This window comes from Microcaecilia unicolor, chromosome 2, assembly GCF_901765095.1.
Source record: "Microcaecilia unicolor chromosome 2, aMicUni1.1, whole genome shotgun sequence".
NCBI lineage: Eukaryota > Metazoa > Chordata > Amphibia > Gymnophiona > Siphonopidae > Microcaecilia > Microcaecilia unicolor.
This window is the reverse complement of record NC_044032.1, coordinates 27,879,103-27,892,514: the sequence shown is the minus strand read 5'-3', so window position 1 is coordinate 27,892,514 and position 13,412 is coordinate 27,879,103. Positions and strand designations below refer to the sequence as shown.

At 42.1% G+C, this 13,412-nt stretch overlaps 1 protein-coding gene across 3 annotated transcripts in view; it reads right to left on the bottom strand.

Annotated features, from left to right (window-relative positions):
* Positions 1-3,978: 3,978 nt before the first annotated feature.
* Positions 3,979-13,412, bottom strand: part of LOC115462832 (ubiquitin-associated protein 2-like) — a 434,768-nt gene continuing 425,334 nt past the window's right edge. For all 3 annotated transcript variants that reach the window (XM_030192863.1, XM_030192864.1, XM_030192865.1), the window contains 2 exons: positions 9,324-9,515; positions 3,979-5,669 (listed from right to left, as the gene is read on the bottom strand). In XM_030192863.1, coding sequence (XP_030048723.1) covers positions 5,574-5,669; positions 9,324-9,515 — 288 coding nt within the window. In that variant the 3' untranslated portion in view covers positions 3,979-5,573. The remainder of the gene's footprint in view (positions 5,670-9,323; positions 9,516-13,412) is intronic.

Here is a 13,412-nt window from a genome sequence, read left to right as displayed (position 1 = left end):
AACGACTAGACGGCTTTCATTTAGATCTCGACCATATGCAGCAACGGATCGGAGATATAGAGGACCACCTACAGGAGGCTGAGGAGCCACGGGCAGCGCTCCAGAAGAAGGTTGAAGGCTTAGAACAAAAGTTAGACTTGGAAAACCGCGCACGGAGAAACAACCTGCGCTTAGTCGGGCTTCCGGAAAACTTGGAGGATGGGGGAGCTGGTGAGCTTTCTGGAGTGCTGGCTTGTGGAGACATTACAACTAAACAACCTACCAGACCCGCAGAGAATCGAGTGAGCCCATAGGATAGGGCCACGTCGACAGGCAAATGAAAACCCTCGGGTGGTAATCCTGAAGATTCTGCACTATGGGCACACGCAGGCAATCTTAAAAGCGATAAGAGCGGGCCCGGGCTACAATATGAGGGCCGGAAGATCTTATGCTTCAAGGACTATTCGACCAGCGTGGCGGCAGCGAGGCGCGCATTTGCCCCTATAAAAGTGAAGTTGGACGCATAAATAGATTTGTACTTAAGACCACTACAATCTGGGTAGTGTAGATGCAGGTAGGATCTTGCGTGACTGGATCTATTTCTAGGTGGTAAATCAACCAGATTAAGCATATATTCTGGAACTTCCCCATAGATTATATTGTGAATTAAGGTGCAGACCTTAAAGGCAACTCGTTCTCTGATGGGAAGCCAGTGCAGCATCTCGCGAAGGGGCTTGGCAGATTCAAATTTAGATTTTCCAAAGGTCAATCTTGCCGCAGCATTCTGCACAGTTTGTAATTTCTTGAGTAGATGTTCTTTGCAGCCTGCATATATAACGGTGCAGTAGTCCAATTGACTTAGAACCATGGATTGTATCAGATTGCGGAAGACATCACAGGGAAAAAAAGGTTTTATCCATTGAATAAAACATTTTCTTTGTGGTGTGAGTTACTTGGGTCTCCAGTTTTAAATGTCTATTGATTGTAATTCCTAAAAGTTTCAGACTGTCCGAAATAGGTAGGGAGACGTTGGGGGTAATTAAAGTGGTAGGATTATATTTGCTATGATGGGACGATAAAATAATGCGAGTCTTTTCAGCATTCAGCTTCAGATGGAATGAATAGCCCATGTGTCCATTGTGTTCAATCCAAGAATAATATGATTGGTAATTTCTTCCAAGCTCTGTCTAAAAGGAATATATATTGTAACATCATCTGCATATATAAAAGGGTTTAAACCTAATTTGGATAGGGCATTGGCCAGTGGGGTCATCATTATGTTAAACAATGTAGGGGAAAGTGGCGAACATTGAGGGACTCCGCAAACTGCTTTCCATGAAGAAGATAAAGTTGAATTCAATTTCACTCGATAGGATCTGAGTGAAAGAAAACCTTTAAACCAATTAAGTACATTTCTACCAATCCCGAAATAATCCAAAAGATGTAACAGAATATTGTGGTCAACCATATCGAATGCGCTGGACATGTCGAATTGAAGAAGTATATTCTTGCCAGCAGCAATTTGTTGTTTAAACTTAGATATAAGGGTGTATTGTATAAGGATCGAAAACCAGATTGTGAATCATGTAAAATGGAAAACTTGCCCAAGTACTCCGTAAGTTGTTTAGTTACCATGCTTTCCATTAATTTAATTACCAATGGTATGGAGGCAATAGGACGGTAGTTAGTAATGTAATTTGTTTTTGTTTTTCTTGTTATGCTTAGGAATGGGAGTAAGGGGGATATTCCTATAATTTTGGGGGAAAAAGCCAAATTTAAGCATATAGTTTAAATGAGGTCTTGAATGTAACAAGGAGGAGCGGATTTAAGTAGATAATTAGGGCAGATATCCAATTTGTAGAAAGAGTTACAGAATTTGGAAATTGCTTTAGTAACTAATTCGATGGAAAGAGGGGTAAAATGTATCTAAGTACGGTCCGCTGGGTAGTCTCCAGAGGTAGATTCAAGTAGATGAAAGAAACTATCAATGTCTGAGTTTTGTTGGGTAAGAGAGTGACATAATTTTAGGATTTTTTCATTGAAATAGCTGGCCAGTGAATCCACAGAAGGGGAATCTGAGCTTATAGATGAAACCAAGTTTGTTTCAAGAAGGTTATTGACGATATGAAATAATTTCTGTGTGTTTGAATAATCATGTCCGATTTTTGATTTATAATATAGCTTTTGTGCATGTTTAGTAGCATATTTATATTTTCTGAGGGCTAATTTCCATTCTTTAAGTGTGTGTTCATTTTTTCTTTTCCTCCAATTACGTTCCATTTTCCTGGTTTGTGACTTCAGGGACTTAAGTTCTTCATTATACCATGGTGTGGAATTAGACTTTTTTTCACCTTGCTTTTTAAAGGAGCTAGATCATCTAGTGTATTGTTGCATCTTTTGTCCCATTCAGCAAGGAAATGAGTAGAGTTTGTGTTAATTGACCACTCGTCATATAACCTAGTCCAAAACTCCGTAGGATCTATTCAACCTCTTGTGGTAATATTAGTGTGTTGTTGGGTACGGAGAAGACCTTTCTTCAGTCATAGTATTGATAAATTTAGTTTAAAACGATCAGTCCATGGGGCTTCGGACCAGCATTCGTCTATTATTTTAAAATTTCATTGAGGTCTTTCTTAGAGAGCAAAAATCCAGATTATGTCCTTAAGTGTGAGTGAGTCTGCAATTTGGCCATGAAAAATCCCAAGAAAGAAAAAATCCTTATACTCTTGTGTAGGAGATTTCAAGATGTAAGTTGATATCACCCAGGATAAGTAAATTGGAATTGGATATACTCGTATTAGAAATGAAATCAGTGAAGATGGAGAAAGTTTTAGTTCCAATTTCCAGGTGGTCTATAGAACAAGATGCAGGTCAAATGATCCAGTAGGGTTTTTTCTTGAATCCTTATTGATGCAATTTCAAGTTTGGATGTAACAACTTCATCAATAATTTCAATTAGGAAGTTGAAGCAATAAATTAAAGCTATACCTCCTCCTTTGTTATCCTTCCTGGTCCAATGTGAGAGTTTGTAATCCGGAGGGCATAGATCCAATAAAATTGGGTCTTTTTGGTTGCGGAGCCAGGTCTCGGTGATGATGATTAGATCAAGATTATCTGAAGCTATCCAATCTTAGATTGTTATTGCTTTGTTAGCAACGGACCTAGCATTGATGTAACCTATTTTAATATTTTGGAAGGAGGTTTCCAAGTTAGGAAGAGTGACAATTTTAGTAAGAGATCTGTCCTTGACAGGGGCTGATTTATTAGAGCCCTCCTTTTGAGACTGCAAATGCTGACCACATTTGATGCTTCTTCCTTTTGTATGATGATTAATAATATGATTTGCAGTTAATAGAATATCTTATTTGGTTGTGTATGATGGTATTTATATTTTGGCCATTATATAGGGTGGATGATGATTCATTAATCAGTAAAAAGGAGTAGGAAGATACCTTATTAATTCCATCTTGATAGGAAGAAATGAAAAGTGATTAAATTCACTGGCTCCAGGACTGAAATGAACAGATGTAATAAGGTAGCATGTGATTAAAGCACTGCCAGATAGTAAGGCAGAGCAATTGCTTTGAGATAGGTTGAGGTTCAGTTTTAAAGTGATTGTAGGTCTATAGTGATTGGATTGTGTGGAACTTAGTCACTGCTATAATTAATCTATAAAATAAGTACCAGTGCTGTTTCCTTTGGGTAGGTGTGCTCTTTTACCAGTGGCGCTGGCGATACAACGCCACACGGGGCAGCCCACATATAAAAAAATCTGTGTCTGTTTACTGATGATCCTCCAGCTGACCTGAAAAAACTTGAGCAGTTTTGCTAACAGGGGACCCCCCCCCCCCCCCCCACATATCATCCTGCAGTGCACAGTTGGTAGACACTTATCTTAAGGAATTCATGGCTGACATTCATGTTAAAGGGGCTTCCACCAACTACTGCGCTGAGGGTTGTGAAAACATACACAATCAAGCCTGTTTTTTGTTTCTTAGTCTTAATTATTTTGTGAATATTTCTGTAATTGTTCTTTTACAACAAAAGTACAGAGTATGTACAATAACAAATTCCAGCTTTAATGCATTTTGGGAAAGATAGACAAGGGTGGGGAAGATTTTTACAAGGCATGGTACCCTCTGCTAAGCATGCTTAAAAAATTCTATTGAATTCTCTTTATATAAATAAGTAAATCCACCTTCAGGCAAAGAGGGGAGAAGAACAGATTTACTCTTTAAGCCACAGTTATCACTACAAAAAAAGTACGATTATTTCAAGTTGTAAGTTCTGGTAGTGTATGACTGCATGTCAGATTACAGCCAACAAAAAGGCTTGCTTGATACTAATATGACACTGGAGCATTGCTGGTAGAAGATCAGCCTTCCATGGTTTTGACTGCCATAGCCAGGAATATGAAGTGCAGCACAGAAATCAACATACTGCTTCAGTCTCATTTCAGCACAATGGAAGGAGAAAAACAAGATAATGGACATGACAAAAATGCAATTATACACAAGAAGCACTCTTTAACCTCTCAGAATTTTATTAGGTGGTCAGGACTAAAAAAAAAAAAAAAAAAAAATTAGAAATTAAAGCTCTAAAACATTCACCAGGGATTGGTGCAAGGTATTAAGAATAGATGCTTGTTTATTTTTTAATCTCCATAGCAGAGTTTTTTTTCAATTTTGGTTTTGTAAATATGGTCACTGATTAATTCCCATTCAACTAGGATGGATGCCATAGATAAGAGGGAAAGGGGCAGGAAGAGATACAAGACTCTGTATAATTTTGTTTACTTAACTATTATAAAGCTCCAGCCAGCCTTTGATAACATTATCCTAATTTTTATTCATTTTCCTTCTCCTCCCCCCCCCCTAAAAAAAAAGGTCAGTCTAAAGTTACTACAGAAACAAAAAAAGGTTTAATTTCATTAAAACAAAACAAAAATATAAGTGACGTATCTGCTTTGTGAACACATTAACAAGGTGATCATCTATTTCTGTACATCCCCAAAGGGGTTTCCTTACAGGAGCACGGTGGTCTGGGTGTACCAGGCATAGTGAAGAAGCATCTACATTTTGAAAAGAAGAAAATTATATAAGACTGACACTGTGATTAAAAAATTTTTTTTTTCTTCTCAGACTGGCCAAATAAATCTGAACTAAAGGCAGGGTTTAAATAGAAAGGCCCCAGAGATCAAAAACAGCACTCTTCCCCACCCCATTTAGCTCATACAAACTAAAGAAAATATGCACTGCCTGGATCATACGTTCCCCTAAGAATAAAAAAAAAAAAAGGAGGGCTGAAAAATGCAGAAACCACATTTAGGCTCTATTACATTTACAAATACATACATAAATATATTACATAGAACAGCAAAACCAAAAATGAAGCGGGCAACCACACAGAAGGATGATTCTGCAGCATTCCCCCTGCACAGACAATTTGGCTGAATGCCACTGTTTTCCTTCCATAAGAGATTTGTCTAATAATTGATGGCTTCCAGGAATGGGCAACAGCAGTCTCTAGCACTGTTTGATCTTTTTCCCCTTTGTTTAATCTCTTCTCTCTCTCTCTCTCTCTGTCAGAGGCTTTTAATTTGTCCAGTAGGGGGAGCTGGCATAGGCAGCTTTGTTGGCCTGAGACTTCTGCTGAAGAGCGTTTGGTTGACTGCGCTGTCCAGATCCTCCCTGGAATTTCATGATTATAAAAGGAAAAGAAACAACAAATCTCAATTTATTTGCCTACAAAATCACAGTATTTTTTCCAGTAACATTCACTTCAACATACATCTTAGATCCACTGATTCCAAACATTAAATGAACAGAGCAAGAACACTATAAAGTCTCTGCTGTAAGCACTATATTAAGTATACATTTCAATTTATTGGGTCTTCTATCCAGTGGTGTGCTGGAGCCGGCTCACGCAAGCCTGTTGTTACATTTTACTGATTTTTGCGAGCTAGTTGTTGGAGTCAGGCAGCCAGCACACAAGCATCTGTTTTTTCTCCTCCTCCTCCCCCGGCCCCAGCATACCTCATCATTGTTGTCCCTTATGTTCATCATCCCCCCCCTCACCACTGCCTGACCAACCCGGAGCCTTTTCTCTGCCGGATCCCACCCACAGGAAGTTGCATCAGCGGGGCTGTACACTACTCGGCAGAGAAAAGGCTCCGGTTAGATCAGGCACTGTATGAAACAAAGAAATTGAAGCTGTTTAGGTTAGTCTGATTCCCCTTCCCGCGCTGCTGTTAAACCCAAAACAAAATCAAGCAAACTTATGAGCTGCTGCATCTACATTGTCGTTCTTTATTGTTGGTAGCATTTTAATTTCATTTCATATTTTCAAACATGCCAGCTTGTGCAGCATACGGATGAACACAGAGGTAGTAGTAATTTGTTATAAATCATACTCGGTGTATAATTTGGAGGGGCTGGTTATAGGGACACCTTCTTGCATGTATTATATTTGTGCAGAGATTTTTTTTCTCCTGGTAATGGGCTTCTAAAACAGACATCATGTTATGGAAATCAGGTTCTCAATGCTCACAGTTTCTATCTATTTATTTACTTATTTATGGCATTTTATCCCACGTTAAACTTGAATTAGATTGGAACCTGGAAGCATTAAAAAAAAAAATTCCCGGAGAGAGTAATGCATGACTCCCCCTCCCCAGCTCTCTCCCTGGGTATAGCCAGCTCTGCAATTTGGGGGGGGGGGGGGTGCAGAGTTGGACCGGGGAGACAGCCTGTTAAAAATTTACCAGCACACCACTGCTTCTATCCCACATTATCCAAATGAATTTGGTTCAATGTAGTTTACATTAAATGGAGTTTTACAGTTAGTGTTGCATTAGTGATAGGATGCCAGTCAAGAGCTCATTGGTGGATCTCATCAATGGAGCAAGAGCAATAGATAGATACATTATGTGAGAGTGTGTACATATATACAGCCATGCCACATTCCTACCCCTCACCCAATCGAGGGTAGGAATGTGGCATGGCTAGATGCATTATCAGTTTGAATGTACATTTAAAAGATGTGATATTCATGAGTGTTGCTATTTTTGGTATTCATCCTCTTTTAATGGTTATTCTGGAAGAAATGCCTTAAACAACAAACCCATCATGTTGGCTCAGATTCCTGTCTATCCCTTTTTCTCACTTTTCTCCCTCCTTTCAGAAACCTTTAATTTAAAACACACTCTCAAAGGGAATTCTATTCCTCATGTACCCATCTATTACCTATTATGGGTAATGTTCCATGTTATTCATTATAGCTCCCATTTCTTGGTGGAGGTCGTGGATATGACGATTGTGTCAGAATTTAGGAAAGCATGGGACAGGCATGTGGGATCCCTTAGGAAAGGAAGAGTTAGTGGCTACTGAGAATGGGCAGACTGGATTGGCCATTTGGCCTTTAACTGCTGTCATGTTCTATGTTTGCACTGTGAATCTTCAAGTATCATATCAGTTCTTATATCTTCTGGCTATTTTAAGTAGCATCGTTTAGGCTTTTATATGTTATGGAAGTGTTAAATTTTACTTCAGAGAAAACAGATAAACAAAGTCCTCTAGGGAAGTACTCTGCTGAAATGGATGGAGATCCAAACAAAGCTATATGCACCATGTGCAAGGCATTGATTTCTTGCAGCGTAGGCAAGTTAAACAAAACTTTACAACCCCCACTTTAAATAATCATTTCTATAATAAACATACAAATAAATATAAAAGCATCCTGGTAAAATATGAGATGCAACCAGTTTACAGTACAATTAAGAACCTGGGAAGTCAACTGAGCTTAAGTGATTTTATGTTGAAAAAAAAAAGCACTGGGACAGACAGCCCAGAGGAGGAAGCATGAGTCTATCGGTGAAACGAGAGCCATAAGAACATAAGCGCAGCCATACTGGGACAGACTGAAGGTCCATCAAGCCCAGAATCCTATTTCCAACAGTGGCCAATCCAGGTCACAAGTATCTGGCAAGATCCCAGAACAGTAAAACAGACTTTATACTGCTTATCCTAGAAATAAGGTTTCCCAGAGGTGCCTGGTTCAAATCCTACTGCTGCTCCTTGTGATCTTGGGCAAGTCACCTAACCCTCCATTGCCTCAGGTACAAAATTAGGTTAGAATGTGAGCCCTCCAGGGACAGGGAAACACCCTGGGTACCTGAATGTAACCCACCTTGAGTTACTACTGAAAAAGGTACAAGCAAAATCTACAAAATAAATAAATATCCATCTACTTGCTCCCATGATGTAACTGAATTCTATTATTCTGTCTCACTGTATTTTCAAATGTAAACCACATTAAACCTGAGTTTGCTTGGGATAATGTGGGATATAGATGTAAAAAAACAAACAAAAAAAGTTTTATCGACTTCTTTTCTGAACTTGTCCAAACCTTTTTTTTTTTTCAAACCTTGCTAAGCGGAAATCATGTGACGCCATGCTGGACAGCGGCTGCAACTGAGTGACTCCCTGGCTTCTGACCTCTGTCCCCCTCGTTCTAGAGCAAAACGGATCCCCGAAAGTAGAGAGCCAGCAGAGGAACGGGAGTATTTCATCAAACTATAACAATTGAGCCTCAGAGGAGGGAGATGGCGTCTAAAACAGCCCAGAAAGATAAACTACGGCACAAGCCTGCGGATTCCAAGATGGCTGCCTCACCATGCAGTGCCGGCCCCACAGTCACCTCGACATGGATATCAGAAATTACAGCTGAGACGGCCACGGTGTTGGAAGAACTGTTAGAAAGGCGACTAACACCAATTGACACGAAACTACAAAAGTTACAAACTCGCATGGAGGAACTTACATGCGAATACGTAGCCTTCCAGTCCAAAACTGGTGAAGTCGAAGACCGGATAATGGAAGTAGAAGGCGCGCAGAAAGCTCTCAACAAGACCGTGGAGACACTGGAACAGAAGATTGGGGGGGGGGGGGGGGGGGGGGGGGGGGGAAGGGGCGGGCTTACATTTGACAGGTCTGGGAGAAAATCCCAGACATGTCAAACAAGTGCGGGAGGATTCTGCCTGAACGCATGCTCATTAACAACCCTCCCGCAGTTTACCTATGATCAGAACTAATATCGTGCCTAAATTTGCATGTTATTAGTTCTGATCATATGGGCGTTATAGCCCCACTCTATTCTAGCGCTATTTTTACAGCGCTGTTTGAAACAGCGTGGGGCTTCTGATCATTGGCCTGTCAATTAGGTAGTCGCCTAGTTTCCAGTTGCTTCTGTCACAACTGCGAATAATTCTCTTTCAATAAATGCTGAATATTACTGCTTAGCTTAACACCTCATTAATCCAAGGCACTGAAAAACTTTCTGCTCACCTGACCATCCTGCTGTAGGTGATGATGCAGCATCTGGGAATGAGGCTGATGATGTGCCGGCAGGATATGAAGGAAAGGGGCTGGAGCATAGCCGGCAGCAGCACCAGGATTCAGAGGTCCAGCTGATCCAAGAGCAGATGGCAGACTGAAGGGGGGTGGGGTAGCAGCATGGAATCCCTGCTTGTCAAACGTCTACAAAACAAGAGCAAGGCAGAAAGGTTTTAATTAGTTCTGTACATATTCAAATGAAAGTTTGTCCCATTTTCTCTCAGGCAAGTTTAATGTAAAGAATCTGCCAATTCATGTTTTTTAAATGCTATTTCTCTGTGGTTGCACCTGATCATTTGTACTTTTAGTTAAAGCAGAACAAGGAACCACGGACTATGATTCCCTGCTCAATTCAGTATGCATGCAACATATTTCCAGTCAGCAACCGCTCAGACTTCCTGCCCCCCTCCAAGTTGATAAATGTTCTCTCCATACTTTGGCTGATTAGTCCAGGGAGAAGTTGTCAGGTTTGGAAATAAAACCTGAATCTTCTGTAACAGTATACATCACTGCTGCCAGTATCAGCTCTATGCTTGGGCAGGAATAGCTTTTTGCACATTGCTTTGCTCTGATCAAGAGCCCCACTTCCTCTGCTGCTGTGCTCTCATGGAGGTTTAGCTATGGGCCCAGAGACCATATAACTTCCTGTTCTCAGTCAAGCACCCCTCTACTCCCTAGCTCTAAGTCACCTGCAAAGAGAAGATGGAGTGAGCTACTGTTGAGGACAGCAGTATTGCTCTCCATTTTCCCTTCACCTTGGCCTTCTGCTAGCAGGGGAAGTTGGCAAGCAGTGCTTAATTACCTGCTGCTGCTTCTTGCTTGGCTAGCTTATTTCTAAAATCATGTTTACGCAATTGATATTCAATTACTTTTTTACTGTTTTAGTGTCAATATAGCAAAGTTATTCATCTGCGGCAGATGTTCTTCGAGAACAGGACATGTGAGTGACGTTATCCAATGGAGCTCCGGTATGGACACTGCCCAGTATTCAAGAAGAATCTCAAAGCCTTTGGCAGCACTGCACCATGCATGAATGGGTGCCTTTCCACCCAACATGAGTGCAAAAGAACAGCAGTACAGTAAAAAAAAAGCTGATGGAACACAACTCTTAGAGGTAGTAGGAAGGGATGTGAGAATACATATCCTGCTGTCCTCAGAGAAAGCAAAGTTACTTAACTGTAGCAGATGTTCTACAAGGACAACAGGACAATTATTCTCACAACTGGATGATGTCATCTGATGGAACATGGTGTGGACGCTGTCCAGCATTCTGTCTCTTTAAGAAGCTTTTAACAGCATTCCACCACGCATGGGCGGGTGCCTTTCCACTTGAAGTGCAAGCACGGGACCAGCAGTATAACAACAAAGCTGGAAAAGACAACTCCGGGAGGGTTTGTGAGAATAATTGGTCTGCTGTCTTGGGAGAACACCTGCTACAGGTAAGTTATTTTGCTTTCTCAGAGGACAAGCAGGCCATATCATTTCACAACTGGGAATCCCTGCTACCAGGCTCACTGAAAACACCACCACCAGGACAACAGGGATGTGCAATGGCATGGCCTAAGAAAGGGGTATGAAAGTGCAGCCTGAAGATGAAATAAAAGGCATAAGAGGATGGAGTTGGATTATAGACATCAAACAGATTCTGCAATATTGACTGACCAAACCAGAGGTCATGTCAGGTATTCTGCTCAAGGCAGTACTGAGATGTGAATGTGTGGACTGAAGACCAAGTTACAGTCCTGCAGACCTCCTCGATAGAGCTGACCTCAAGTAGACTACAAACTAAGCCGTGGCTCTGACTTTGTGAGCTGTGACATGGCCCTCCAGAATCAGCCCAGCCTGGGCATAAGTGAAGATGACACAATATGCCAGCCAACTGGATAATGTGCATTTGCCAATGACTATCCCCATCCTATTTGGATCAAAAGAAACAAAAAGCCGGGTGGACTGTCTACGGGCTTTAGTCCACTCCAGATAGAAGGCCAAAGCACACTTGCACTCCAAAGTGTGCAGTGCACTTTCGCCAGGGTGGGCATGCGGTTTTGGGAAGAAGTTTGGCAGGATGATTGACTGGTTAACATGAAACTCTGAAACTACCTTAGGGTGCGTGTGGAGAACTATTCTGTTATGATGAAATCTTGTATAAGGCGGATCTGCCTGAAGCTCACTGACCCTCTCTGAGCTGACGTGACTGCCACCAGAAATACAACCTTCCAGGTCAAAAACTTAAGGTGGCAAGTATCAAGTAGCTGAAAAGGAGCATTCATCAGCTGGGTGAGGACAACAATGAGGTCCCATAACACTGTGGGAGGTTTGAGAGGGGGTGTACTGAAAAGCAAACCTCCCATGAATTGAACTAGAGGCTGTAAACATGTGAGCTTTTACCTTTTACACACTGAGTTGAGTGCCAATCACACTGAGGTGAACCCTTAAGAGTTGGTTTTGAGACAAGACTCAAAATTTCTGAAGATATTCAAGAAATTTGTGTGTAGGGCAGGAGACAGGATCTCTTGCCCTTAAACCAGATAGCAAACCTTTTCACTTAAAATATGTCCACCTTGTAGAATCCTTTTTTAGAAGCAAGCAGGACTCTGGAGACCTCCTCATGCAAGTGGAGAGATGCCTACTCCACGCTCTCAGCATCCAAGGCATGAGGGCTAGGGGATTGGAAATGGAGACATCCCCCATTCTGAGTAATGAAGGTCAGAAAGCAGTTCAATCTCTACAGTTTTTCAGAGACTAGCTCCAGAAGAAGTGGAAACCATATCTGCCTTGGCAAAAAGGGCGCAATGAGGATCATGGCTCCCCAGTCCTGCTTGAGTTTCAGCAAATTCTGCCCCACAAGAGATACTGGAAAGATACACATATATAAGACCCCCTCCCTCAGTTGAGGAGGAAGCAATCTGATGCTAGTCTGCCGTGTGACCTGAGCCTGAAGCAAAACTGAGGGACCTTGCTGTTGAGGTGAGTAGCAAAAAGATCCACCGAGGCAGTGCCCCACACTCAGAAGTGCTGTCGGCAATGCCCATGTTCAGAAATCACTTATCACCCTGCTCAGTCTGTGTGCCAGATTGTTGTCTTTCCCCACCAGGTATGTGGCTCCGAGTACCATGCCCTGAGCACAGGCCCAATGGCACATCTTGACTGTCTCCTGACACGACACATACAAACAAACTTGTGTCTTCCCCACCTGAAACTAAACATGGTTTAGTTCAGGTGTCTCGCCGCCACCTGAAACTAAACATGACCAAAACCGAGCTTCTCCTCTTTCCCCCTAAACCTGCCTCTCCTCTCCCCCCGTTCTCTATTTCAGTAGATAACACTCTCATCCTCCCTGTCCCGTCTGCGCGCAACCTTGGAGTCATCTTTGACTCCGCTCTCTCCTTCTCTGCTCATATTCAGCAGATTGCCAAACCCTGTCGTTTCTTTCTCTATAATATTAACAAAATTCGCCCTTTCCTCTCCAAGGACGCTACCAAAACCCTTATCCACACCCTTATCACCTCTCGCCTAGACTACTGCAATTTGCTTCTCGCTGGTCTCCCGCTCAGCCATCTATCTCCTCTTCAATCTGTCCAAAACTCTGCTGCGCGTCTTATATTCCGCCAGAGTCGCTATACTCACATTATCCCTCTCCTCAAGTCGCTTCACTGGCTCCCTATCCGCTTCTGCATACGGTTCAAACTTCTTTTGACCTACAAGTGCATTCACTCCACAGCTCCTCAGTACCATTCCGCTCTCATCTCTCCCTACACTCCTCCCCGTGAACTCCGTTCGCTGGGTAAATGTCTCCTGTCGTCCCCCTTTTCCCCCACTGCTAACTCCTGGCTCCGTTCCTTCTATCTCGCTGCTCCCTATGCCTGGAATAGACTCCCTGAGCCAGTACGTCAGGCTCAGTCTCTGGCTTTCTTCAAGTCCAGGCTTAAAGCCCACCTCTTTTCTACTGCTTTCGACTCCTAACCATGACTCTCTTACTCAACACCCTCACTTATCACCCTCTACCACTGCAATTTCCCCACCCCTAGCTGTCTGTTCGTC